General features: G+C 50.4%; 11 protein-coding genes across 11 annotated transcripts; 6 read left to right on the top strand and 5 right to left on the bottom strand.

Annotated features, from left to right (window-relative positions):
- Positions 1-6,507: 6,507 nt before the first annotated feature.
- Positions 6,508-7,114, top strand: BROUX77_000616 (uncharacterized protein; the record flags this gene model as incomplete). Its single annotated transcript, XM_073751109.1, has 4 exons — positions 6,508-6,633; positions 6,704-6,795; positions 6,861-6,937; positions 7,008-7,114. The coding sequence occupies 4 exons, from the start codon at positions 6,508-6,510 to the stop codon at positions 7,112-7,114; spliced, it is 402 nt and encodes a 133-aa protein (XP_073608853.1).
- Positions 7,115-7,515: 401 nt separating this feature from the next.
- Positions 7,516-8,518, bottom strand: BROUX77_000615 (uncharacterized protein; the record flags this gene model as incomplete). The annotated part of the gene is made up of 5 exons (XM_073751098.1): positions 7,516-7,575; positions 7,664-7,774; positions 7,928-8,074; positions 8,321-8,382; positions 8,476-8,518. The coding sequence occupies 5 exons, from the start codon at positions 8,516-8,518 to the stop codon at positions 7,516-7,518; spliced, it is 423 nt and encodes a 140-aa protein (XP_073608852.1).
- Positions 8,519-8,893: 375 nt separating this feature from the next.
- Positions 8,894-9,413, top strand: BROUX77_000614 (uncharacterized protein; the record flags this gene model as incomplete). Its single annotated transcript, XM_073751087.1, has 2 exons — positions 8,894-9,193; positions 9,270-9,413. The coding sequence occupies 2 exons, from the start codon at positions 8,894-8,896 to the stop codon at positions 9,411-9,413; spliced, it is 444 nt and encodes a 147-aa protein (XP_073608851.1).
- Positions 9,414-9,832: 419 nt separating this feature from the next.
- BROUX77_000613 (uncharacterized protein) lies at positions 9,833-10,691 on the bottom strand (the record flags this gene model as incomplete). The annotated part of the gene is made up of 2 exons (XM_073751076.1): positions 9,833-10,297; positions 10,350-10,691. 2 exons carry the CDS (start codon positions 10,689-10,691, stop codon positions 9,833-9,835), a joined length of 807 nt encoding a protein of 268 aa, XP_073608850.1.
- A 1,391-nt stretch (positions 10,692-12,082) lies between these two features.
- On the top strand, positions 12,083-15,026 carry BROUX77_000612 (uncharacterized protein; the record flags this gene model as incomplete). The annotated part of the gene is made up of 4 exons (XM_073751065.1): positions 12,083-12,126; positions 12,191-12,304; positions 12,357-13,231; positions 13,285-15,026. The coding sequence occupies 4 exons, from the start codon at positions 12,083-12,085 to the stop codon at positions 15,024-15,026; spliced, it is 2,775 nt and encodes a 924-aa protein (XP_073608849.1).
- Positions 15,027-16,105: 1,079 nt separating this feature from the next.
- On the bottom strand, positions 16,106-17,301 carry BROUX77_000611 (uncharacterized protein; the record flags this gene model as incomplete). Its single annotated transcript, XM_073751054.1, has 3 exons — positions 16,106-16,139; positions 16,224-17,178; positions 17,250-17,301. 3 exons carry the CDS (start codon positions 17,299-17,301, stop codon positions 16,106-16,108), a joined length of 1,041 nt encoding a protein of 346 aa, XP_073608848.1.
- Positions 17,302-18,147: 846 nt separating this feature from the next.
- On the bottom strand, positions 18,148-19,296 carry BROUX77_000610 (uncharacterized protein; the record flags this gene model as incomplete). Its single annotated transcript, XM_073751043.1, has 4 exons — positions 18,148-18,273; positions 18,333-18,430; positions 18,548-19,039; positions 19,248-19,296. 4 exons carry the CDS (start codon positions 19,294-19,296, stop codon positions 18,148-18,150), a joined length of 765 nt encoding a protein of 254 aa, XP_073608847.1.
- Positions 19,297-21,450: 2,154 nt separating this feature from the next.
- On the top strand, positions 21,451-21,870 carry BROUX77_000609 (uncharacterized protein; the record flags this gene model as incomplete). The annotated part of the gene is made up of 2 exons (XM_073751031.1): positions 21,451-21,729; positions 21,799-21,870. 2 exons carry the CDS (start codon positions 21,451-21,453, stop codon positions 21,868-21,870), a joined length of 351 nt encoding a protein of 116 aa, XP_073608846.1.
- A 25-nt stretch (positions 21,871-21,895) lies between these two features.
- BROUX77_000608 (uncharacterized protein) lies at positions 21,896-23,589 on the top strand (the record flags this gene model as incomplete). Its single annotated transcript, XM_073751020.1, has 4 exons — positions 21,896-22,056; positions 22,125-22,254; positions 22,327-22,695; positions 22,747-23,589. 4 exons carry the CDS (start codon positions 21,896-21,898, stop codon positions 23,587-23,589), a joined length of 1,503 nt encoding a protein of 500 aa, XP_073608845.1.
- A 332-nt stretch (positions 23,590-23,921) lies between these two features.
- BROUX77_000607 (uncharacterized protein) lies at positions 23,922-24,398 on the bottom strand (the record flags this gene model as incomplete). Its single annotated transcript, XM_073751009.1, has 1 exon — positions 23,922-24,398. The coding sequence occupies one exon, from the start codon at positions 24,396-24,398 to the stop codon at positions 23,922-23,924; it is 477 nt and encodes a 158-aa protein (XP_073608844.1).
- Positions 24,399-25,188: 790 nt separating this feature from the next.
- Positions 25,189-26,810, top strand: BROUX77_000606 (uncharacterized protein; the record flags this gene model as incomplete). The annotated part of the gene is made up of 3 exons (XM_073750998.1): positions 25,189-25,224; positions 25,470-25,604; positions 25,671-26,810. 3 exons carry the CDS (start codon positions 25,189-25,191, stop codon positions 26,808-26,810), a joined length of 1,311 nt encoding a protein of 436 aa, XP_073608843.1.
- Positions 26,811-26,943: the final 133 nt, after the last annotated feature.

Below are 26,943 nucleotides of genomic sequence, written 5' to 3'. Positions count from 1 at the left end.
TCTTGTCTTCCGTCAGGCAAGAGCCAAAAAAGATTCCAAGGATGCAACTGCCTCTTGTCTCTTGTCCGCCGAGTCCACATACTCCTGGCGTAACTGCTCGCGCCGCGCTTTCCCAAAGCACACGTCCCTTCCGCCCTCCTTCCCTGTTAGTTCTGGCTCCTTGTTTCTTTTTTTTTTTTTTTTAATTCTCTCTTTCTTTTTCTTGCTTCTCCCTTGAAACAAGTTTCCCAGACCCAGCCAACCTGCTCCACTTGCTCCTTGGCTTCACATGCTTGCACAATGCTGGACATGGTCTGCGGCCCACCCACCTAGTTGGGTTGGGTTGACAAGACATCTTGCTAGTGAAATATAGCAGTAGTTAACTAACTATGTACAGACAGGTTTCAACTCAACAGTCAGAGGAGGCTATTTTGAGCATCTGCCCCCGAGCGAATTTTATCGCCTAACGCAGTCCAGTCCATGGGCTGGGCTTGGGCTTGGGCTTGAGCCGGTTGCAGGAGGCCGATGCTACAGGCACTAACGGCCTAGGGGCACATGAGGCTGGCGCTGCTGCTATCGTGAACGTGGGCGCAGCGAGCGCCGAGCCGGACTCGATTCTGGCGGATCTAGGGTAGCGCTCTCTGTACGGGTGGTGATGCTGGAAAGGTACGCGTACATGGACATGGACGTCATGCATCTCGATAGAGGGCCGGCCGTAGGGTGACAGCGGACAGGAAGCTGCTCCCTGCATACAGGTTTTCGCCATACATGCGTATGCCAATTATGTCAGTACGCGTGAGGGCACGCGTGTCAACTAGTTCTCAGATGCCGGTCAACGTACATACAGCACCAGTGAGTGCATCAAACAACCAAAAGGCCGCCATGTCGCCACCACCACTTCTGACCGCCCGACTCCTCCCCTCCGCCCTTCTTGCTCCCTTCCCCCCCCCTTCTTTGCCGTGTTCCATGATGCTTCCAGAAGAAAACACCCGCCCAAGGTTCAAGGTTGGGTTGGCACGAGCCAAGTCTAACAAACACCGGGTCAGCATTCTCCATGTCTCCATGCCCCCATGCTGGAAATAAGCAAAGTATGTATATTTAGACAAGGCTGGTACATTCAGCGGCCGCACAGCACAGCACAGCACAACACAAGCATAGTCAAGCACAAGGAGGAGGAAGGGCTAGGGCCAGGTCTTGTCGGCAACATTGGACAAAACGGAGATCACAGCGTCCTGCTGGGTTTGTAGGTGACGAGCAGAACACCAAGAACACCAGGCACACGACCCGCCGTCAGTGTGCTCTGCAAGCTAGTTTCGGCTGGCATTGCCGCAGCGGCCAGCACATTGAATATCATTGTGTGTGTACAGACATACACATGTACATACTTGTTGCGTGGAAATTGGCAAGTTTGAAGTTTAACATTCAAGGGGGCGCTCTTCATCTGCTCTCGCCTCCTTCCTACGCTTGTCTCAGAGATCTGGAGACGATCGTTTCCTCTGGCCCATTTCATCCCGTCTTGTGGCATCCTGTCTTTCAGGTTCTTTATTTGTCCTGGTGTCTGTGGGTTGTAGCTAGATATATGCATGCCGCGGCAAGTTGGGTTGTGCCTGTTTAGGCGCAGTTGAGATTGAACATGCTGTTTTCAGGGCTTCTCACCCTGAAATATCCCAGATTAGCAGCATACAGACACAGGCATCACAAGGGAACACAGCCAAGCCAGGTTTGGCATCGCATGTGCAACATGACGCTGCCGACTTTCGGTGAGGCGCTGTGGCGGAGCCTTTGGCTGGGAGTTTTGTTTTTGTTGTTGCTGTTGTTTGTTTACTTTGGAGGGGTCCCGAGAGAAGAGCCTGGCAATGATGCTCACTATCTTGCTGGTAGCAGCAAAGTGTGCATGCACAACCATACAGTAGCCACCAATCAATCACTCCGTCCTCCCTCTCTCCCTCTGGCCGTTTCATGCTCTGTCAAACGACAAGGAAAAGTACGCCGTCACTCAACTTCTCTACTCTACTCTGCATGTGTGCTTCATCACCAAGCCGACAACTGGATCCAAATGCCGCTTCTCAAACAAGCGGTCTACGTGAAGCCTGATGTCCCGTTGCTGAGGCATTTCAACAAGAGGCACTCTTTACCAACAACACAAGGCCAGAATTTGGCTCGCTCTCCCGCACCGCAGCATGCTCTACCACGTTGTTTCATAACTGCATCCACTGCTACGGCGGCCAATCCGCTCCGCCGCTCGTTCAGCGTTGGCATGCGTCGCTTCATATAGGTGACCTTGTCATATCAGCGCTCATTGGTTCGTTCGATATTACTGGCTGTATCAGATGTCAGTTTTGCTGGTTCGTGATATGCACTTCTGATACAGGCTAGTCAAGTCCTGACAAGACAGAGTTTTCCATACATGTCGATCTCTGCAGCCATACACCAGAAGCAGAGCCCAAGGGAGAAAAGATGCCGGTTTTATGTGCGAATTTACCAGCCAATACGACCCCGGAAATGTACAGGTTTCTGCACTATGTAGTTAGCTAGTCAACTAGTGAAAGTAGTTGGTCATGCAACGACATGAAGTGTCCTACACATCTAACTAACCATATCTGTATACATACATGTCTGCATGTGTTTCCGCTGGCTTGCAAATTCACGTTGCACCCAGTCAAAGGCAGAGTCAGAGTCAGACCAACTACCATCTCCCAAAGAGGAGAGAAAAATGGCTTTGGAGCTCTCGACCAACCTGAAACGGGAGCCAGCCCCCTTTGACAGGGGTTCTGCCATCTTGTCGCCTCGTGTCCTGTCCTCATGGACCGCTTCTCGCTCTCTAGCTTTGACACCTAAGCAAGCAGAACCCAATGACGCACTCCCCTGCCCTCACTGCCATGAAAAAAAGCTTTCTGCGCGAGACACAAGTGTAAAGAGAGGGAAAAAGGAAGCATCACGCCAGCCAGATGGTGACGATGGCGCACATGTTAAGACGATATCACGCTGTGGTCTACTCCAAGGACCCAGGCTGCTAGTCTCTTCAGCAATAGATACTACAAGTCCAGTGAGCAAATTTCACCTGCTTCTAAGTCTCTCCTTCACCTTCATCGTATATCCACACATATGTAGGTGTGCTTGAGCCTGTATCTGGATAGACTTTGATACAACGACGGACAGCCAGACACTCTCTACACACATGCTTGAGTCTCAAAATACGGCCCCAGCACTATAGCAACTAAGCTTGTTTTGTTTCGCCGCACGTTGTTGATGTTGGTGTTCGACTAGCGGTGCAGCTTAATATTCTTTATTTGCACCTACACCTAACTACATACATACATACTTGTGTACAATCTGCCTCCGCCGCCTCCGCCCAACATTCCTGCTACATTTCCCGCTGCGTCTTGGATCTGGTGGGTGCCCTTGTTTGACTTCTGAAAGGACCAGAGTAGCCGGCCCATCACCAGCTGGGCTGGGCTGTCTGGCAAGGCCCTGTAACCCTCTTGTTTGATCCTGGACCCTTCTGCTCATATTTCGCCTGGGTCCCATGTTACAAGTGAAGCCAGGCACACTGCGGATCGTCGTCTATTCTCACAGCCTTTCCCTTCATTTGAATCCGTTGCATTTCTGAAGCCGGTCCGGAATTTGCCCAGACACTCACTAATTTAGTTGTAGAATCAATATAGTTATGTATAGATATAGTTACACGTGTGGTTCTTGTTTTCCCGTAGACCCTAACGAATTCACCGTATTTTTTTCTTCCTTTTGTTTTTTTTTCCATCATCCACTTAAAACCCAACCCTCGCCTAGGAGCTATGTATTGCTTAATTGAAGACCTGGTTCTATCAGCCTTACCTGTAGTGAGGGAACTCGTCTACCGAGTCCCTCTCTTTGCCGATCATCATCAAAGGCCAGTTCTCGGCCTCACATCCTGGACGCCGAAAAGAAGAAAGGGAAACAGGCACCAACTTGACCCCCAACCTTCACCATCTCAACAAACTTGATATCGTGTGCGGATTGTAACACACACCCGAAGCTTGCCCTTCTGCTTTTGTCCTATGCTCCGAACTGTCTCGTCTCCTCCTTTGGCTACGCCTTGATAAAGACCAAACGCCAAAGCTTGCCTATCCACCCAAGAAGCCTAAAGCTCAAGGCAGCCCAAAAATACATGGCCCTGGCTCAGAAGCCTGGAAGCGAGAGAACTCGAGAGCAACTCGTGCAGGCCAATCACACTCCAGTTTTCTCCCCAACAAGGAAAAGGAAAAAAAAAAGAGAAAAAAAAAACCTTCGGGAGGGGGACCGTGATCTCTCCGAGGGTTTCACTCCGTCATGTGCTGAGAGTGGCTCCCTCACCTGAAAGCCATATTGGCTGGGGATGGACATACGAAGTCTGGATTCCCAATGCGTCGTTTTTGCGCCCTTGAGCAATGTGCCTGTGCCTGTGCCATATGCTGGCCTGGTTGTCAATATCCGCCTGTAGAAGACAAGAAAAAAGACCAAGGTAAATCTTCAGGCGGCCCATGAAGCATATGGCGATAGCCTGCAGCTAACTACACATTGCCTACAATTATGCTTGTACCACGTCCGGGATGTCTTTGTTTTCTCTGCCAGCTCTGGGTCGGTCCCTGGCTAGCTCAGTTCCAAGCACTGGGCATGGCAAAATTAGATTAACTACACAGACTCTCCAGCTATACTTTGCATGCATATGTGCGCATGTTCTTGGGGTCTCGATCGCGTGCAGGAACGACCTCGTAACTGTTCCTGTCCTTCATGTTCTTATCCGCTGTCAACTCACGGCTGAGCGCAACAGACCCAATCCTTTCAGCCTGAGAAACGTCTGCATTGTTTGGTGAGCTATCTCAGCTGGCCAATACGGCATGATTGTTGTATTATTAGAACCATGGATATAGTACCATGTAGTTTGTTGGTTATAGACACATGTGCTCCAAGGCTTTGGACGACGGTGAATTCTCCGCCTACAAGCCATTATTGACTGAGAATTGTCACATTGCCATGGAAGGGTACCGCCTGAGTCTCCGGACTGATACCAAGACACGTTGGAGTTGCAAACTGGATGCCCACGCGGGTCTTCCCAGGACTAGAATCAAGGTGAAAAAAAAACCATCAGACATCAACTACTATGTGGTATCATTGCACATGCCAGTGCGCCATTCCCTCTTCTATTCCGTCTTCTTTCGCTTGTCTTGTCTCTCCCCTTTCCTCTCTCTTGTACCTGTATTCCTCTGCTGTAGCTTAGATAGCTGTAAATGTATTAGGTCATGTCATTTAGTTTGTGGTTTGTTATTCGTGGCTTGTCTGCAATTTTTTGAGAGAGGCGGCCTTCGTTCCTGCGCATGGCCGCTGATGCTGTTTCCCGTATTGACCAGCAATGTGCATAGGCATAAAGCACGAACTATCTATCTCTGCATATGCACACACAAGCACACATGTATAGTTATACACACGGGTGGTAGGTATCATGTACGCTCCATGCATATCACTGTCCCGCAATCTCAGGTGGTTCAAGTATGCGTGCATATACAAGTACTTACACAACTGCATATGCACATCCCTTTCGTATGAAGAGGGAGTTGAGATAAAATTTCTCTCCAAGCCCAGTCTCTGATGTGCAACATCGATGCTGTGCCATGCAGCATCAAATATCACGTAAGTACTGTGTCTGTCAGTATACACCATCTGCTGCCAGCCTGTGTTTACCAACGGGTCTCTAGGGAAGGAATATGCAAGGGCTGAATTGTTGATTGGAAGAGAAGCATCCCAAGAGCTTCCTGAAATCTCCTGTCTTCTCTGTGCTTATGCCGCATGTGTCTTTTTTTCTTTGTTTTTTTGCTCTTGTCTCACCTCAAGATCGTCATCAGCGAATCTATATTCACAACTTGAGTCATGTCAAGGCCACTGGCTCACAAGTGTCACTCTTGAACTCAACATTGGACATGTGTCAGATTCCTGAAGATGGACTGACATAGGCAGTATCAGGGAACATTGAAGGCATCCAAAATCACGACGTCTTGAGGGGGTAGTTTAATGTGTTTCTGGTGTAGACATACATATGCACGTACGACAGGTTGATTTGTTTACCTGACTGTGGAGATGGAGAGCAAGCAAGAAAAAAATTCAGAATGTTGTTCTACTTGGAGGAAAAGCTAGCTAGTTGCCTGACATTGTTATCAAGTTTGGCCAGAGAATATCTTGATATGGTGGCTCAGGCTAGTTGTTGTACAAACTTGGTACTACAAGTAGTTGGTTAGGCCACAAGGGTTCATCATAATAGGGTTAAACAGCATGTGAGTGCGCTTTTACAAGTCGTCAGCTGGCGGCAGCTGCAGTGTTATCGGAATGACGGCACTTTATCAAAACTTTTTTTTTTTGGGAATCATTCCCATCGCGAAGTTCAAGTGTTAGAGTCGTAGCCATTGAACCCCGCCACTATCTTTTGACCAATCAACCTACATTTACCGTGAAGCCCCCTTTTCTACTTTTCCCCCTTTACTCTATAATTCTACATCATTAGGCTTTTAAACCGCCAAAATGTCCACCACCGACGAACGCTTGCAGTCTGAGGATGTCAGCATGGAGGATGCTCCTCCTGCTGCCGATGTTGCGGCTGAGGAGACCGAAGAGCCTGAAGAGGAGCTTCCCCAGAGAGTCAGAATTGTGAGTTGAGAAGCTACTGTACGAAAGTGCAATCTAGGGCTTGTGCTGTCACTAACAAAGAACCAAACAGCTGCCTGGCTCAGACGACCGTGCTGCGTCGTTCGAGTTCCTGGAAGAAGGCCACACTTTGGGAAATGCTCTGCGCTGGGTTATCATGAAGAAGTGAGTAGAGTGGATGGAAATCAGCGAACACAGCAAACCACAGACACTAATACCAGTATCCTTAGCCCTGACGTCGAGTTTTGCGCCTACGCCATTCCCCATCCCTCCGAAGCTAAGATGAACATCAGAATTCAGACCTACGGTACGTTCACGGCGCCTCTGACCCGGGACTTCCTACTCGTGATGTTACATGTACTAACTGCTGAGAACAGATGGCCTTGCCGTCAACGCCCTGCGCAAGGGCCTCAGCGATCTGGCGGAGATGTGCGACGTCATGGCAGACAAGTTCACCAGTTCTGTCGAGGGCACCAGAGAGTGAAGAAAAGAAGCGACGACTGTTGCGCCGCCATACCGCGGGCGCTATTTCCACGAGATACCAACACACGACACATATTCCCCCCAAAAAACACCAACAAGCGAGGCGTGCATTTTCTTTTCCGGCAAAGGGCAAGGAGGGAGAAAGAAGAGGGACGTACAAGCTGTAGAGACCGCTTTTGCTTTTTATCAGAAAGTCACCACCATAGAGGCGATGACTTGGGGGCGTTTGAGCTTTCTTACATCATACAGGGTTATTGATTCACATTCCGAGGCCCTTTTTTCTTTTTGTTCTTCATATTTTGTTCCTTAATTTACTATAGTTGATAGGACAACAAAAACTTTCATACAACAGTCGCCAGGACATCGAACTGTGGCAGCTGCTACTGTAGCTATGATATATCTTTACAAGCTCCGCTGGTAGGGCTTGGTTTCAAAACGGTGCAAGATGCAGATGGTGGTGGACTGGTACCCATGTGTTTAGTTGCGACCCTGTATACACTAGGTTAGTACATACATAATAGATCGTTGTTCAGTTATACAGAGAACATACCTCTAGGAAGCCCGAAATGAAGTTGGAGGGCAGGCGGTCATGAGCGCGCCAGTTTTCATCCTTGAAGTAGGACATGACATGGGGAGTCTGTTTCCAGAAGTTCATGGTTTCCTAAGAACGCTTCAAGTTAGAGAAGAGTCTTGTGGAATAGACATAGAGTATGTCTAGCTTGAACTTCCAGCGAATGTTCCCATCTTCAAACAATTGCCTCCCCTCCAAAAAAGCCGTCTTCGTCAAACGCCATCATGGAGATTATAGTATTACCTGGTACTCGGCGTTGTTCTTGGTGAGCAAAACATCGACATGGTTAATCTTGTTGATGAAGCGGTTCTTCTCAAACTCCTCGCGAATGCGCGTGCGAATGGCGGGCACAGGCTTGGGGACGTTGTACATGGACTGGATGGTCGGGGCCTAGAATGAGAGGTCGTTGTTAGCAGCGTCTCCGAAGGTGTTTACTCCATGATCACCCGGGTCGTAAAGACCAATTGCAGCGCTATATTATGATATTCGGGCCCAAGATGCGTAAAACAAAGCCCAGTTCTGCGGATAGAGCAAGCAAGACGGCCCTGGTAGTCCACGCGCCACACTCCACACCCCCACTAGCGGAACGGAGTAGGCTTGAGCCCGAGTCCCAGAGCTGAATATATCCAAACGTACCGCACGCATCCAATTGCGGTAGGCGTGAATCACACGCAGTTTCGCATCGGACCAGTTCACGGCTATCATCGAGGTACCTGTTAGTAAATACACACATTGTCATTGGTCGAGGCTTGCTTGCCCAGAGAAGAACACAAGGTAAGAAAAAAACTCACACTGGCGAACCCGCACGGCTAACTCGGTGGGAAGGACGGCCATTGTGCGCAATTGTACAGTCTCGGGAGGCCGTCGGGGTAAGAGGAAAAATCAGAGAGGTTGGATCGGTGGCGGTACTGGTCTTGATCAATTCCAGGCTTCACGTTCTAGTATCTCGTTGTCGTGAGTTTCCCATCATGAATGGGACCCACCACAGCTCTGAACTCTGGCACGTGACAAACATCCATGTGCTAGGCTCAAGGCTGACAATTTTGTTGTGCAACATAGCCCCATTTTTACTTTTTGGGCAAGCCTTCAGCCTTGTGATCAATACAGACCTCACGCAAGGTTGCTGCTTGCCGACTCTCATCTTTAATACGACCACCGTTTTATTCCAGCTTTCTTTTTTTTTGGTGATATTAGCCAAGACCGAAAAAAATGCCTCCCATCCGATCCAATAAGCGAAAGGCACCTCCGGATGGCTTCAACGACATCGAAAGCGACCTTCTCATCTTCCAGAACAAGATGAAAGATGCGCAAAACAAGCCTCCCTCGACCGGCCCAAAACACCAAGCACAGTGGGAAATTTTCCAGATTTCGCATCAGCGGAGCCGCTATATCTATGACTTGTACTACGAAAAGGAGGCCATCAGCAAGAAGCTGTATGAGTGGTTATTAAAGAACGGCTATGCCGATGCGATGCTGATCGCAAAGTGGAAGAAGCAGGGCTACGAGAAGGTGAGTTTGAAACGAACTAGGTTCCCAGATTAATAGTCTAGTTCTGACTTCTTTTGCTCCACCCCCTCCCTTTTAGCTCTGTTGCTTGCGATGCGTCCAGACGAAAGAAACCAACTTCAGCTCAACATGCATTTGCCGAGTGCCTCGCGCGCAGCTCAAGGAAGACCAGGAGGTCCAGTGTGTTAGCTGCGGGTGCCATGGCTGTGCCTCGAGTGATTAATCCGACCCTTTCGCTCGCTATAAGATACTGTATCGTGACGATGATCGGCCCATCGTTGTGAGACAACCACGACACCTTAGATTGCCGGAGTGCTTTTCTTTTTTCGAGATACCACCATGGGGATGATTTTGAGACACGACATGAGCCAAAGGGCAGGAGAGAAGACATGACAATCAAGATATAAATTATCGGCGCACCGGGAAAAGTAAGCCGGCACTGGACTGGAGCCTTTGGAGTTGGGAATATTTGCTTGGGATTTATAATTATGTATATTTTGTTCAAATTAGTCATGACTTGTTTCTATATGCCGTTGATGTATGTAAAATGGGTATTGTGGATGAATAAAATCAAATCGAGTCGTAAAAACATGGTCAAATCAGGTTGAATTGTAGATACACCGGGAAGATACCTTGGGAATCTTATGTTCTGGAGAAGCCAGCGCGGATGCCTCTGCCGAACCGGATGCCTCGCGGCACAAACTTGAGCTCCGACAAGGCATCTGTCAAATCTTCCATTTCAGTATCGGGAGTCTGTGGAGGGCTTTGGGGCATTCCATCCGTAGTCGGCACGTTGGTGCTTTTGGAAATCGAGGGCGCATCTTGCCGTGGCTGCCCAGCTCCTAGCTTTCCGGGTGAAGGGAGGGCAGCCTGATCGAAGCGTGAGCCCGGGTCCGCAACTGAGGTCTTGGCGGTTGCTGTGTTACCAAGAGACGACCTCCGGCGGCCGTGGCCACCTTCGTGAAGAAGGGAACTGCGGCCGTCAATCCCGTCCCGAGTGACAGCGAAAAAAAAGTTCTTGGGGTAGAGATGCTTATCGATGAGATGCATTCGGCGTTTCTGCGGCGTGGAGCATTTGCGCTCACAGGACTCTACAAAGCAAGAAAACTATGGCGAGTGTTAGCATTCCGGTCATTGCAAGAGCTTGGGAGGTACTTGCAGTTTTTTCGCCCCTTTCTCTCTTCAGGGCGACAAAAGAGTCGTGGCACTCCTCGATGTGGACGCTGAGAAGATGCTCCGAGGGTAAGTTTCTGTGGCACTCATGACACCTGTAGGAGTGGTCCCTTGCGTAGTGGGCTTCGTAGTCGTGATAGCTTCTAAAGGACACAGGGTCCTTGTGCGGAGGGAGGGAGCATCTCATGTTGCAAGCCGCAGAGCTGTCGGATTCGGTGTCTCCTACGGAGCGGTCTATCTGGGCAGCCTTGGATACGGGGTGTAGGACGGCTACGACGTCCCGATCAGAGTTTCGGCAGGCTTCTTCAGGCTCGCGGGCGCGCTTCATTTTTGGGGTTTGTTTAAGCTTGTGTTTTCCTCCTTGCGTTTTATGTGGCAGATATGGTGGTAGTGAAGTGGTGTCTCTATGGAAGGACGAGCGGGGTGAGGTGTATACCTGCAATATTGAAGGAGAATAAGCGTGAGGGTTTGCCCGTAAAGCAGGCGTCGAATCGAAGCGGGCTTATGGCGTGATAGTGCAAAAGAAAACGACACAGAAGAAGACAGAAAAGCCAATGGTGATGATGCTGACTCGGCGCGCTTGACATCAGGCTCGGATGAAGCAGGAGAAACTTGTACAAATCCAATCCATCTCGCTGAGGCCGGAGCAAGACGGCCGGCCTTGTCGTTTGCTGTTTGCTGGCTTGCCAACACTTGCGGAAGGAGCGCAAGACCCCACTCCACTCCACTGCCAGTGCACGGACCAAAGCTTAAAATCAAGCAAGGCCCCACTGCTGAGTAGCAGGCCTAGCCGGGGATTAGCCGGGCCTGCGTGCTGGTGCTGGGACCACGTGAGGGGCAGCAAACCTGTGGAATCTGGAATTTGCAGCACAGCACAGCACATCTGAAGTTTCCTGGCAGAAGAAATTCCTGGGAGGAATCTTGACTGCAACGCATCGTCCATCAAGCCGGTGCCGGTTTTTTTCTGCACAGCTTTTTTTGTCCCTGCTCACGGCCACCTCGACATTTTATCATTGGCCCAGCCTATCGCAGAGCCTGCTTGGGGTTGCGCGACCGGCGTTAACCCACAAAAAAAGCGAGAGCCTCGTTACTGGCGTGCTGCTTATTTTTTTTTCTTGCCTGGCGCATTTCAATCGCAGCCTGCACCCACTCCCGCTTTTGCTTTGCCGACGTGACGCGTTCTCCGAGCCTGCGCTCTAGCGTCTCTCCGTTTTCGTCTTCGCGCGCCCGTATCCCGCTCCCAGCTCCCCGGCCTTGGGCCCCGACTCCAGCTCTCTCCCCCGCTGCAACAGCCCTATGCCGCTTAGCCCCGGACATCTTCATGCCCCGGCCCGTTGCCAACCGCTCTCCCAACAACAGTGCTGAGACCGGCCTATGCATCGCCGTGCCAGCTAGAGCTCTCTGAGATCAACACCTTCTATTTGGCAAGCCAGGCTGGCGGAAGATTATGGATTCTCGACGCCTCTGCTTATGCTGCCTTGACGTTTTCCAGAACGACGACTACTGATTGCATTACATCACCACTGCCTCACTATCAGGCGGCTTGCCGCTTTTGTCGTTCTTGTCCATTTAATGACGTTACCTTACTGAAGAACCACCATTCCATTCTTGGACTCCTTTGGGCATATTGATATAAATACCCAAACTCCTCCCCCCAACTCGCCCATCTCTCTGACCAGATTCTTTCGCCGCTCTGTTCTCAGCTTCGCACCATCCAAGATGTCTACCGCCGCTGAAAACGCTGAGGTGGAACTCGCCTGGAAGTAAGTATCGCTGCTTTGCTACTCTGCCGTCAAGCTACCACAGGGCTGACCGCGCGCTGTATAGGGAGGCTTGCAAGCTCCGCAAGAGCCTGGTTAAGCATATCGACCGCCTGATCGAGTCTAACGCTACGGCAAACGACAAGAAGACTTTCGACAAGGTTGAAGATTATGTTGCCAAGTAAGGATTCCACCACGCCACAATTCTGTAGCCGGCCGCTAACAGTCTGCAGGTTTCGCTTGTCGTGCATGCAGATTATCTTTGCCGACTTCGTTTTCGCGACAGAAAACCACGTCCAGCGTGATTTATGGGAGACTCAGCTGCATGTAAGCAAACTTTATCGTGCTGTGATCCGCGACTCACGAGGCCAGCATGTCGCCTTGCGCAGAATCGAAAAGCGCTACGCCAGCTTCCTGAATCTTTGCCATCTCTTTTACGAAGGCTACGTTCAGAGACTAGCAACTGCCTACGAGCTTCCTGTTCTGGTCGGCATTGCCCGTCGCCTTAACCCCAACCCCAACGACAAGAGCCTGAGAAACGCCACCCAACCCAGCGATCTCCCCAAGGAGTTGCTTGAAATGGTCACCGCTGCTTGTCACGATGCTCTGATTGCTCTTGGTGACTTGGCAAGATACCATCTCAAGCTCAAGGGTAAAATGAACCTCTACGATTCTGCTGTATTGTACTACAACCTGGCCAATGATCTCAACCCTTCGATTGCCCATGGCCACCACGGCGTTGGGCTTGCAAGTGTTGAAGTCAGCAAGCATTTCCTCGTGGTATACCACATGTACCGCGCTGTTGTTGCTTACAAGCCACACCCAAACGCCATGAACAATCTGGCTACTGAATTTTCTCATCTCAGAGACCCTAATGCTTCTTTGGCTACCAAAGACCCCTCCCCGCAGCAAGTTCTTGAAATTATCTTTGTGCGTCTCCACGCCTACTTTTTCACTGGAAACGAAATGCCCAAACGTGATGAACTTGAACAGGCCTTTTTCAGACGTCTGGAGGAGGTGCTAGCTAATATCAAGCCCGAAGACTTTATGGACATTTTCCGCATGGCCCTCGTCAACATCAGCGCGTGTGTTGTTGCCAAAGAAAGGCGTAAGTTTGACCTTGCATTTCCCTTGCCAAGTCTATTACTGACGTCACTCTAGTTTCCGAGCCCAAGGCGAAGCCTCTGTTCTACCAATATGTTTTCGCCTTCAATCTGCGCTTCGCTGGTCATTTTGCTTGGATTTTCACTCGTCGTATGTATGAAATCTACGGCCTTGGAACTGACTCTAGCAATGAGAAACTGCAGCTGGGCGTGTCCAACGACTCTGAACAAGTCTTTGTCCTTGACCCCATTGCCGATGTGAGCCTGCGCATTCTGAGATTGTACAGCGCATGGTTGCTCTCCAACCACTGTGACATTGTTTCTCGTATCAACATCTGCGAACAAGCCATCACCACCTTTGTTTGCCAAATGGCAAGAGGTCTGACTACCTTGACGTTTTTCTTCCAAAGTCATCTCGAGCATGCTGCTACTGCTCGTGGTGGACGTCTCCCTGTCAGCAAATACCTCATGGAGGAGGACAACGATCTTGTACAGTGCCCGGCCATGGGTGCACAGGCCATTGCCAGCCTTCTCAACGGCTCTGATACCCAAAAGCCGCGTCAGACTTTTGCTGATGCTCGCAAGAGGCGCGAAAGCCTCTGGGCTGAGACTATTTCCAGGGTCGCCGATATACTGTCCTCGTCTCAGAAGTATACGACAGACGTTGCTTTTCCACTGACTTATGCTGTCCTTCCTGGACGAAAGCTAGCGTATGCCGTTGATGACAAAATTCTCACTCAGGCAAAGGAGTTTGATCTTGGAGATGGCCCCAGCTCCAAATTCCCTGTTTGTGTCTCGGCCATTGAAAAGTTGGCTGCCCCCCAGCCTAGTACCACAGACAAGAAGGCTCAAGATGTGAAAGAACAGACCGCTCAACAAGTTCATGTTGAAAAGCCTGCTGAACTTGCTCCTCCTCCAGCAGTTGCCAAGACAGTTGTTACTCCCAAGGAGATGGATATCCCTGTGCGAAAGGCATCTCTGTCCAAGATCACAAACATGTCCATAGAGAAGAAAGCTCCTTCCAAAGAGCCTCCTTCCCTCACCATCCGAACTCAAGATGTACAGTCAGTCTCCAAGCCTCTGACTGCTAGGGAAATGTCTCTTTCTCCTGTCCTGGCTCCATCGGCTTCTGCGATTACCCCTTCGCACAACCACATGTTGGATGAGGTCTCCCAGATGCACAGCTCGAGCCCCTTGGATGGCTCCCGCAAAATCCCAGCCCTCGACTGGAGCTCTGTGTACACTCCCAAGCCAGCCGGTGGTGCGTGGAAGCAGTTGACTGCTGACCAATACTACAGCGGTCCTCTGCGCAGAAGCAGCCAGATGGGTAGTGGATCAGCTGCTGCTTCTCCCCTGATTGACATGCAGAGAGTGTCTACTCCCGGTCAGAACCCAGAGCACCGCCAGCAGCTACTGAACGCCCTGCTTGACGGATCCACATCTGGCCTTACCCCGGCCGCCTCGCCGCACATGGCATCTGCCTACCTCAAAAGCGTCACGCCCTTCCAGCAGGCCCATCAGCCGATGGAGCCTCCGCCGGGCTTCGGAAACATTTCCAGCTCCGCGTCGCTCTTCCACTCGGACAGTGTCTTCCAGGGCACGCCTCAGCAACTCCAGCCACGAAACATGGTCATGGCTTCTCCTATCAATATGATGCCCGCCCCTGCCGAGACGTACAAGCACCGGGCGCAGATGCTAGCCCAAGCACAACAGGACTATCAGGCGGGTCTTGGAGGCCCCACGACCGGCGCTACTAACCCGCCTCCTGGCTTCTCCCGCAGCTCCTACAACCCACGTTGATCAGACTTTTGTTTACGAGATTTTCTCTCCGTCTTCTATCACATCGGACGCGTGCATTTTTTGAACTTTCTGTTCTGTTCTTCGCCTCAAGCACTTTTCTCCGGGACCTTCATCCTGCTCTTCGACATGCCTGCCAAGGATACACCATGTGGTAGCTGAAATGGCCCAGAGGACAACACGAGTTTCGTCTTGCCCAAAAGACTCGACGGAGTTGGGTGGGTCAAACGATAGCTCTGCCGTCCCCTCTCAAGACACGCTCGGTAGTGCCCGCCCGTCAACGCACGCCAAGCACCCTCGACTGTTCTCCAAATACATGCTATTTTCTCGCTCACTACCAAACTGCGTGTGCCCTTCGGTAGTTGATAGGGCGAAGCGGAGTTACAGGCATGTCAAGAGCGGCAAAGGGACTCAAGGTTGGCTGCTCCGCCCTGGCTCTCTTCTCTTTTTTTTTTGGGGGTGGGGATATACGACTAGTGTTTTTGTGTGTTTGTCCTTTTTTTTCTTCTTCTTCTTCATTGCCTGTTTTGTCTCTTGTCACAGTTCATTTGGGAAAAAGAAAAAAAAAAGGTTTGGAGAGGGGGAGAATGTAGTGTTTTGTCAAGTTAACGATCCCCTGTTTATAAGACGATAAGGACCAACCAACTACACCACTCATTTGTTTTCTTCCTGTGAAAATTCGGAACTTGGAAAATGTATTGAGTTTTTTTTTAGTCTGCAAAAACAATAAATAAAAGCCAAAAAAAAATTTGGGTGAAAAAAATCATAAACAGTATTCGAGCATGTTGCTGTAGTTGTTGTTGAAACCGGTTTGATGCTCCTTTCCGTGCTCACCAACCTTCCGTTAAATGTCGTCATCAGAATAAACCCAGTGCCCGAAACCCTACAACGCCGAAATAATATGGAATAAGAAAGAAAAGAATCTCCCGTATGTGTTTTTTTTAAAAGTGACTTATATGGGAGAAGATGAAGAGGGGATGGCGAAAAAAAAGTCACTCTTGGTATCATGTTGAGATATGACGTCGAGGGAAAAAATCAAAAAAGAAAAAAAAGGCGCCGATACTTTTTTGAGGATCTACCGTTTAAGCGGAGTAGGTCTTCTTCTCGGCAGGGAAGCTATAAATGACGCTGTTAGTACACGATGCTGGATGCAGATGTAGATAAAGAACGACACGTGAAATGTGTCATGGGAGCACTTACGAAGGACCCAGCTCTTGGATGCTCAGGCGAGCGAGCCACTGGCCCATGTCGACGTTGGTGGCCAGGTCCTTGCCCTGGACCAGACCAGCAACGAAGCCACCAGCGAAGGCATCACCGGCACCGTTGGTGTCGTTGATCTTCTCGGGCTCGATGGAGTGGACGGGGAACTCCTTGACCTCGTCCTCACCCTGGATGGCGACCAGGGTAGGCTCAGTGCCCTGGGTGATGACAACGGTACGCTTGCGCTGGGTGTTGACCTTGGTGGAGTTGGCAACGGCCTTGGCAATCTCAGCACGCGACTTGCCCTCCATGCCGTGCGAGGCACCGTAGGACTCGATCTCGGTCTCATTGCAGATCAGGTAGTCGACGTAGGGCATGGTCTTGTCCACAGGCTCAGCGAAGAACTGAGGGATGAAGGGGGCAGCCAGGTTCAGGGTGAAAGTTTTGTTGGTGGCAGCGGCGTGCTGGCCCAGCTCCAGGATGGCGGGAGGGCAGACGGTGAAGTGGTAGCCACCAATGTAGAAGAACTCAGCGTTCTCAGCCAGAGTCCAGATCTCGGGGCGCTTGAGGTGAGACAGCTCGTAGTGGTTGGCGGCGTTCAGGGCAGTGCACAGCGAGCGGTTGTGGCCAGTGATGACGACACCGCAGCGGCCAGTGGGCTCCTTGGCGTCAACGCGGTACTCAGTGCGCAGACCGGCAGCCTTGGTGGCGTCGCGGAGGATGGAGGCGTACTTGTCGTCGCCGGCACCACCCAGGTAGACAACGCTGTTGGGGGGCAGGATGTACTGGGCACCACGGGCAGTGTTCTGGGCGGCACCACCGGCAATCAGCTTGGCGTCGTAGTTGTTGAGCAGGTCATCGTACAGGCCCATGTGCTTCTCCTCAGCCAGGATAGCATCATTGGCCTTCAGGTCGTACTTGGCCAACAGTTCCTCGTTGCCGACGGCCTGGATGTCTGCGCGGAGCGTGTTAGAAGCAATGCCGGGGATCACATGGGACCACATGCAGGGAAACAGTAGGACTTACCCAGGAGGGGGTTTCCGAGAACCAGAAGAGGGAATTCCTTGGGAGCAGACATTGTGGAGGTTATGGAATAAGCGATTATGCGCAAGATGAACGAATTGGTGAGCAATTGGGTTGAGGAGAGAGAAAAGAAAAGAAGGAGGATGGAAAAAAGAGAGATAGAAAATGCATTTTATTTTCTTGGTGGGGTTGAGTGCAGCATCCAATTGCAATTGCCGTGCTGCAAGTCATTAGCGGGGTTAATCCCGCAGAGCCTGCGGATTCCGGCGAGACGCAGAGCTTGATGATAGTGACCAACAATTGATTGTCAATGATGGAAAAACTAAAGTACCTTAATTGAATAACTGTAGTTTCGTATTTTCGTAAGTTGACCTGGAAGACTTCTTGTGTTCAGTGCATTTATTAGTTGTGGTAATTGCAGAGAAGATGAACGTCGAACATTAGGGTTTGACTAACATTAAGTTGATACACTAGGGTTATTTGCATAACCCGCCGCAACCAAGTTCACCCTTCTCACCATCTACACGGCACCAAGGACAATGAGTTTTTAACTTTCTTTTGTTTTTTGCCTACCCGACCGACGTCCATGACGCTCGATCAAGCAACAAGCACATGTCTGATAGGTACAGCTATTGTGAATGCAATTCGCCAGACAAAGATCCCCCTTTGCCTTTTTGTTTGACCGAGTTCATCATCATCATCGCTGCTAGAGCTTCTTCATTGCGCCCATCCGGAAACAAAGGGCCTGAAAACATTCAAGATACGCAAGAAAAAAGACGCTCTGAGTACTTTGCCAATCGAGTTACTTTTTTTTTTTAACTGCTCTGCAAAGCGAGGTCCAAAGATGCAATACCTAACACCGTCCCTATGAACCAGAACCACAAAGAACCTAAGGATGCATTTAATCCTTGGTCTTCTGGGTACCACGGAGCAGACCTGTTCTCCGGGCAGCAATGAGACCAGCCTTTTGACCCTGGGCGGCGTACCGCGAGATGGTCGAAGCCTTACCAATGTGCTGGTGGTTACCCTGTAACGGGGGTCAGTAAACTGATTTCTGGCAAGGGGATATATCACAGGAAAACTTACACCACCGTGAGGATGGTCAACGGGGTTCATGGCAACACCACGAGTCTTGGGCCAAGAGTTGCGCTTGACAGCGAACTTGTGCTTGGCACGCGAAGCCTCTGTAGGATAGTTAGTACTTAGTCAAAAAAACGGGACATTGTCAAAAAGTCAAGAGCCTCGCATTTGATCGTTCTCATGCAATGCTCTTTCCAATCTGCAAGATGAGAATAACATACTCATCAGGGGCTTGTCGGTACGACCACCACCGGCGACAATACCAATCATAGCACGGGCGCTGCTAGTGATAACCTTCTTGGCACCGGAGGGCAGCTTGACACGGGTCTTGCCCTCATCGGCGTTGTGGCCAATGATGGTGACGTAGTTGCCGGAGGTACGGCCCAGAGCACCACGGTCACCGGCACGCTCCTCGACGTTGGAGACGACGGTACCCTCGGGCATGGAGCCCAGGGGCAGGACGTTACCGACGGTCAGGGAAGCCTTCTTGCCGGCGTAGATGAACTGGCCGGTGTACATGCCCTCGTTGGCAATGAAGGTCTCGGTGTGCTGCTTGAACTTGTAGGGGTCACGGAAGACAACCTTGGCCAGGGGAGCACCACGGCCGGACTCGTGGACGATCTCCTTGACGACACCACGGATGTAACCGTGACGCTCAGCATAGTCGATCTTGCGGAACTGAGCGGGGGCCTTGCGGAGGCGGGTGTTGGCAGCTGCGAGAAAAAAAAATGCTGTGAGCAATGGTGGTCTAGACGCAATCAAAAACAGGATATCTTGTTGGGAAGTTTGTGGTGATTCAGAATCCGCATCTTTCAAAACGATTCGGGGTATTTTTCGAGAAATCGCTGTGTTCGATTGATCGCGGAGTTCCGAGGGGAGATTTCGTCGAATGGATTATGGATTTGAGAGAGAGAGCCTTACTGAAGATGCTGCCACGGCCCTTCCGCTGGTTGCGAATAACTCTACCCATCTCTGCGGTTTATTGGGATAAAACGAGACGGAAATATGCTGCCAGCAGCAGTTAGAAAAACAATTCGTCGATAGATACTTGAAGTATCTATAGTTGTCACAAGGGGACTTACCAGCTAACGGCTGTTGGTTATCGTCTCCTCGAAAGACTTCGGAAAGGTGGGTTTGCGAAACTTCCTTGAGAATAGGTGATTCGCGTGGCTTGGTCCACAGACAATAATTTTTGTGTGGGAAACCCTCACTTGCACGTGACTATGTTTTTTGGTGCGTGTGACCAATTCAGCTATAATGAGGCGTTAAATATTTCAGTAGGCAACCTAACTGTGGGTCGGGCTGTAATACTTTCATTGTGGGGACACGATGTTTGTTGGCAACCAAGATGGCTCCATCGAATGCCCCACTCTGAATCCTGCCATTTTACAACTTAGTTTGTTACAGGGCTGTCAGGTTGGTTTAGTAATCTTTGAGTGCCTGCAGCTTGGCTGGCTTTGTGCACCTTGACCAGAAACCACCGACTTTTTCCTATGACGACGTTTGACCCTTTACTATGAACAGTCGATCCTCAACAATGAGATGATCTTGGAGCTTGATAATGGCACTACCCTTTGCAACCATCGTCTTTATTTCTGCGAGTCTCTTTGTTTCCGTTGCTCGCCGTCTTTGGAAAAGCAAGTGGCTTTTCCTTGTACTGAACTTCATTATGCAAAAAAAACATCTATCAAGTGACAGTCTTGGTGCACCAACTTCACGGTCGCTGAATTCAATATCAATGTTTCAGCCTAGGTCTCCATTAGCTGGTGGTTGTGTGAGCCCTGAAAGAGCCAACAAGAAGATAGAGTCAAAGGCACCATGTGCTCACTTGCAACACAACATCGGACTCATAAATCTGACATGGTCTAGAGAGTGCGCAGCGGTATTGCTGGAACTCTTAAGAAGGCTTTGCATATGATGAGAATCGTACCAAGTGCGTGTGGTTCTAACAGTGGGATTGTAACTGACTAGTCTCCAGGCTCTCTTTCATCTCCACTGAACTCGCCACAGCCAAGCGGCAAATTGTGTGTGCGACTCCAGCAAAGAGATTCTCACACCTGTATCTATAGTTTCGATTGCATTTTCTCTTCGAAAATGAAAGCTATACATACCCTTCACCTATCGGCGGTACATTGCCCAGGATTGTGGGATGCGTCATCATAGGATACGGTGCGAGCGAGCGAGCCATGAGGTCATGTGACCTGCACGTATCACAGGATCACAGTCTTAGGAGGTGGCAGTCCTAGCTCGCGACATATGCTGGCCACCCAACAGAATCACCGAAAACATGACAAAGAAGCAGCCAGGTGCCAATATGCCTGGCTTTGTGGGTTGAAAGACAAAGTTTGATACTTTACTCTTTTTGTTGATGGGTGTCTAACCCGTTGCAAACAAGCGCATTGGTGATGATAGGTAACCGGTGGCTGTGGGGTTTTTCTATATATACATGCACCACGGGATACACCGCCATGTCTGGTTTGGGCGCGGCGATAACGGAACAGGGTGGACGGGCTTGGCGGCAAGTTATGAAGAACTCGGCTCTATCACCTAGATGTCGAGTTTATTCAGCCGAGCCTACACCGTGGGCTATTGGGCTGCGTGGTGTTGGGATATGGCCAAAAGGTAGAGAAGAGAAGCCATACCATTGTGCGCAGCTAGGATGCAGTCTTGTGGAAGCCCAACCCAGCTATAATATTATCTTGCCCATGGCGTCTGTGGCCTCGACGCCAGACCAGAGCCCGATGCTCGCGAAAATACAGTCTGCAAATAACATGGCAGCCAGCTAGTGCCTTGTCTTGTTCATGTTTCCAAGTGCATAACTAGCAGGCCCAGCAGCGAACAAATGCTTCTGGGTTTACTTTACATGTGTGTGGAGGGAGAACCGTGGTTGAAAATTTGCCCGCGCCCATGTTTGGCTGGCGTTTTCTACCTCGTCCAACTTTTGACTTGGTCTATCTAATCCAGCCTCCTGGCGTCCCCACACCAATCCGTCCTCTCCTTCTTCGTCTTGTCAACATTAGAAGTCAGCTCTGTCCTACTTCTGTCTGGATCTATCCAAAACATCCTAATTTGCGTAAAATATTCCCATCGATAGACACGTCTGGAATACGTCTTGAAATTCGCCATGTCCGACGCCGACGACTCTTCCGACCTTTCATCCATCTCGTCGCTATCGCCTGCGCCTTCAGATTCTGAGTCTGAGCCCGTCCAACAAAAAAAGAAGGGTATTTTGAAGTTTTTCAAGGCAGCTCCCAACACCAAGTCACAGACCAAAGCAAAGCCCAAGTCGGGTGCCAAAGCCACGAAAGCTTCCAAAGCCGCCAAAGATGCCTCTCCGCCTCCCCGCAAAAGAGAACCGTCTCCTCCCCACGAATATGTGTTTGCCGACAACCCAGATATCGCAGTATGTACACACTGCACTCCTCGTGTCGCTTTTGCCGCCCAATCGCCATGTACCGGGCTGTATATTCAGCTCTGTCGCGTCAAGACGTCGCTTTCCGCAGTTTTCTTTATATCCATGAACAAGAAAGAGCTCTACTGCTAACCTCATTACTTGGCAGTTTATTGTGATGTTTAGAGCGCGATTCAACGACGTCTTTTCTTCACACCTCGTCACGTTTGGCCCCCAGGAGTTTGAAAACGACATCACCGACTTTTTCCCAGGAAACCGCGTCGAAGCTTTTCTCTGCGCGCTGTTGGTGCTCATTCTCAACCGCAAACAGGATATAAAGTACGCTATCCCTTCCATGCTGTCGCTAATTGTGCGCAGACTTTTGCTGACTGTCAAAATTGCATCAGGCCAGGGCATTACAATCGCGCTTTGGAAGAAGCCATTTCCACCCACAAAAACCAATGGCCCAAGGCTTGGGAGGGGAAAAGCCCTGTTAGTGGAAGTAACACATTCCAAATATTGCCTCCAAGTGACAAGGTAAGGCGCACTGTACCGTACCGTCAATTGTTTCGTTTTCGGGGTAACCTGTCTTACTAACTGTGCTGCTAGCTCGTGCTTTTACGCACTCTGATCCATTGGGCGCTCTCCTCCTCCGAGTCGATTCGAACCCTAATCGCAAAGTCATACAAGAACCGCCTAGACGAAGATCGTGCAATTCCCCTTTCAGTCCAGTCTTGGGGCTCTGACAGCGATAAGAGACGCTACTTTCTTATAGAAGGCCGCGATGGCACTTCGTTCAGAATCTACCGCGAAAGTAACTTCCAAGGACTCAATCGCACGTGGTGGTCTGTCGCCCATTCAATTGAAACACTGAAGGCGCTGGCTGATAGTTTGGAGGAAAAGGATGGTGGGCCGAAAGCGAAGAGCCTTGCCCATTCGATGCGCATGGCGATACCGCGTCTCGAAGAGAGCGAAGAGGTAGGGTATGCACTATTGCCTTGGCCTAGAAATGAAGCTAACATCTGGCAGAAACGCCGCCGTCGCGAGTACCGCCTGAAGACAAAAGAACGCTTCCTTAGACCCGACCCAGGCCAGTCTCTATATGAAGGTCGCACTCGTGGAAAGCGCGTCAAGTATACATTTTCGGACGAGGAGGAAGTATTCACGGACTATTCAGCTCGTCGATCAACCAGAAACACGCGCAATCATACTCCAGAAGATGCCCCACCCTCTGCCCAGCACTCTAGATCAACACGGTCGACACGCCTAAACCAAGACGCGCAAATGAGTGGCACTGAAAGTTTGGCAAATGACTCCAGAGAGCCATCAGTCGGGCCCAATGGTAGACCCCGTCGCCAGGCTGTTCAAAATCAAGGCTCCAAGCGCAAGTCACTTCATATAGACGAACTTAATGGTGCTAGTGACGAGGATGAACAGAGCGTGGCTGAAGTGGATGATGGTGATGAACATATACCAGAGGACTCCAACAGTTACGATGAAGATGAGTTTGCCAGCGATGATGACATAGGTGAAGATGACGAAGAGGTTGTTCAGAAATCTAAAAACAAGGCCTCCAAGGCCAAGACTGCTCTCGAGACGCCGAATGGCCTCAACAACTCTGATAGGCCATTGTCGCCTACTTTGGGTAGCAACGACAAGGAGGCGACTTCTAGTTCCAAGTCTCCTGGAACTCTAGACGAACCGGCCCGCGAGAAAAGACAGACACCAGAAGCTGATTCCGAAAGCACCAAGATCAAAATCACACTCAAATCTTCAGGCAGTGCTTCCAAAAGCGCTACCTCTCTAGCGTTTAGGGGAAGCCCAGACAAGGCGTTTGTGCTCCCTGTCGGCAGCTCTGGCCCTGGTGCATAGACGAACAGTATTTACAAAGGCCCGATGATCCGCTTCAATATGACACCAACATTCTTTATGTACAGGAGCTAGCCGTGGGTTTTTAAACTAGGAAAGCATTATCCATAGAGCATAGAAATTCCAGATGATAGCGCTATCGCAGTCGTGTTTAAAGCTGTCACAATATGGGGGAGTAACTTGTGGCAGTTCGTCACATCATCAAACATCAAACATCATGTGCTATTCATTCTTAATGCCTAATACTTCTAAAACTAGTTACGAAAAAGACGAGAGAGCGAAATATCAAAAAGGGACCAGGCAACCAATAATGCATGGGCATCGTTTCTGCCCTCTTACATCCTACGTCGAACTACGGGCGGAGGCGGTACAGGCCAATTGTTGACTCCGTACCACCACCTCCGCACCCGGGCTCCGAGACTCGTGCCGTGGATCTGTGCCGAGCGGTTCCACTGCTGCCAGCCACAGAGAAATAGATTGTATACGATGCCCTGCATCATGGGCATGATCATTTGGTCGCGAATGGTGATGAGGGCGACCTTCCACCAAGTATCGGCCTTGGAAATGCTTTGCAGGTAACTCTGCTCGAACCGGAGGTCGGGAATGGCGGGGAGTTTGTGTTTCTGGGCCGGGATTAGGATGTCCTCGGAGTAGTAGTCGTACGAGCCGGGACTTGAGCCTTTGCGCTCTAGAACAAAGGCTTCGCCCTGGGAGGTGGCGGGCGCGTCTCGCGGATCGGCATCCTGAAAGGCGCTTTGTGGCTGCGTAGCCTTGAGGGCCTCAATGACGCCCTGGGCAGTTGTGGAGGCCATGTTGAGAAAAAGAGGAGGCGGGGGGCACGCGGGTATTTCGAGCCTATTCGTAGGCCCTCAAATAGTTGGGATGCGGGTTGCAGAGGGTGGGTTGGTAATGCTGGCGGCCGGGCAGCCTTGAGCTTCAACTTCAGCGTGGATTGGTTGTCGTCAAACTCAGCTTACTGGCAGGGGATCAAAAGCGGTAGGCGGTGAAGCTGCTTGGGCCGGCAATTTTCAGGACCAGGTTTCTGCCCCGCAGTATTGTGGTAGTTTTACAGTGGCCGGTTAGCGGGGTTGCAGGCGGTCTAAATGCGCCCTGAAAGCTCGTTAATTTTATGAAAGCAGAGTAAAGTAACTAATCCTCAGTCTCAGGCTCTCCCTTTATGCGTGCTTTATGCCGCGTGCTATAGGAGGGAAGGGCCTCTTCTGTGTTCTTTGACTGTGACAAACAATCGCATTTGCTCATGCAAAAACAGGGCTGCTGGCCGTTTGCTCTTTGTCCCCGGTCACTTGTATTTTGTATCTTAGGTGTTTCTGGCAATTATTGGCCCGTAGTCGCAGTGAATACCCACAATACAAAATTTTGTCCCACTTCCGCTTTTTCTCACTTGGAACCACTTTGCATTTCTGCTTTCTTTTCTCTCACCTTTTCTCCTGTTGTGTTGTTCCATCTCTATCGCGTCTGCTCTCCATTGTCGACGTTTCCTGTGACCGCAGTGTTTCTGTTTGGATCACATTGTTCGGTGTCTACCGTGCTTATTTTCTATTCTATTAATTGTGTCCTGAGCCGTTGCTCCCCACCGCAATCATGAGCGATCCCACGGGCGTCGAGGCGGAGAAGAATGTGAGTCCCGTCCTGCTTTCTCCACAAAGACAGTGAGCAAAGTGTATGCATCCGCTTGCTACACTTGGTTATTTGGCAATGTGCTGCCCTTGCAGTTTTAATGGTGGCGCTAGGCCAATTCACCTGTTGAGTGCTTCTCACGATGCGATGGATCCCCGCTTCCTGGAACATGGGAAACCTCAGCGCAATACCATACGACAGTGCAATGGAGTTTCGATGCTAATATAGAGCTGTTCTGTTTGTAGATCGAGATGTGGAAGGTCAAGAAGCTGATCAAGCGTCTTGAAGCTGCCCGCGGAAACGGTACAAGCATGATCTCCCTGATCATCCCGCCCAAGGACCAGATTTCCCGTATCTCCAAGATGTTGGCTGAAGAATATGTAAGCATGCACCATTGTCCGCCTACACTAGTGTAAGGACTCTACTAACAAATGACTGTTTAATAGGGTACTGCCTCAAACATCAAGTCTCGTGTCAACAGACAGTCGGTGCTTTCTGCCATCACCTCGACCCAGCAGCGTCTGAAGCTCTACAACAAGGTCCCTCCCAATGGCCTGGTTGTCTACTGTGGTGAAATTCTCACCCAGGAAGGCAAGGAGCGTAAGGTCAACATCGATTTTGAGCCCTTCAAGCCCATCAACACGTCGCTGTACCTTTGCGACAATAAATTCCACACCGAGGCCCTTGCTGAGCTGCTGGAGTCCGACCAGAAGTTTGGTTTCATCATCATGGATGGTAACGGTGCCCTCTTCGGTACTCTCAGTGGAAACACCCGCGAGGTTGTCCACAAGTTCACTGTCGATCTTCCCAAGAAGCACGGACGTGGTGGTCAGTCAGCTTTGCGTTTTGCTCGTCTGCGTGATGAAAAGCGTCACAACTACGTTCGCAAGGTCGCTGAGCACGCTGTCCAGAACTTCATCACTAACGACAAGGTCAACGTTGCCGGTATCATTCTGGCTGGTTCTGCCGACTTCAAGAATGACCTGAATGCTTCCGACATGTTCGATAACCGTCTGGCTGTCAAGGTCATCAAGGTTGTCGACGTTTCGTACGGTGGCGAGTCCGGTTTCAATCAGGCCATTGAGCTGTCGGCTGAGACTCTGAGCAACGTCAAGTTCATCCAGGAGAAGAAGCTGATTGGTAAGTACTTTGAAGAGATTTCCCAGGATACTGGCCGTATCTGCTTCGGCATTGAAGATACTCTCAAGGCTCTTGACCTTGGTGCTGTTGAGACCCTTATTGTTTTTGAAAATCTGGAGGTTACTCGCTGGGTCCTGAAAGACAGTACTGGCACCAACCAGATTCTACACACTACCAAGGAGCAGGAGCAGAACGACCGCGACAAGTTTATGGACAAGGAGACTGGTCAGGAGATGGAGGTTGCTGAGCAGTCTTCGTTCCTGGAGTGGATTGCCGAGAACTACAAGAACTACGGTGCCAACCTGGAGTTTGTCTCCGATCGTTCTACTGAGGGTAACCAGTTCGTCAAGGGCTTCGGTGGTATCGGTGGTCTCCTCCGTTACAAGGTCAACTTTGAGCAGCTGGCTGATTACTCGGATGATGACGATGACTACTACGATGATTGACTTCCCAACTCCCTCGTTGCCGACGAGGCTCGAGCTCAAGTTGAGAAGTCACTTCGTTCCGAAGCAGCTCCGTCAGTTGCCACGGCCGTTTCCGAGCCGTTGTCAACTGGCACCCAAGCCGCGCGCACGGCAG

This window comes from Berkeleyomyces rouxiae (assembly GCF_048999995.1).
Source record: "Berkeleyomyces rouxiae strain 22BRR77 chromosome Unknown BrBRR77_ptg000001l, whole genome shotgun sequence".
Lineage (NCBI taxonomy): Eukaryota > Fungi > Ascomycota > Sordariomycetes > Microascales > Ceratocystidaceae > Berkeleyomyces > Berkeleyomyces rouxiae.
Note: the sequence above shows the minus strand (reverse complement) of the source record. Positions and strands in the feature narration are given on the sequence as shown.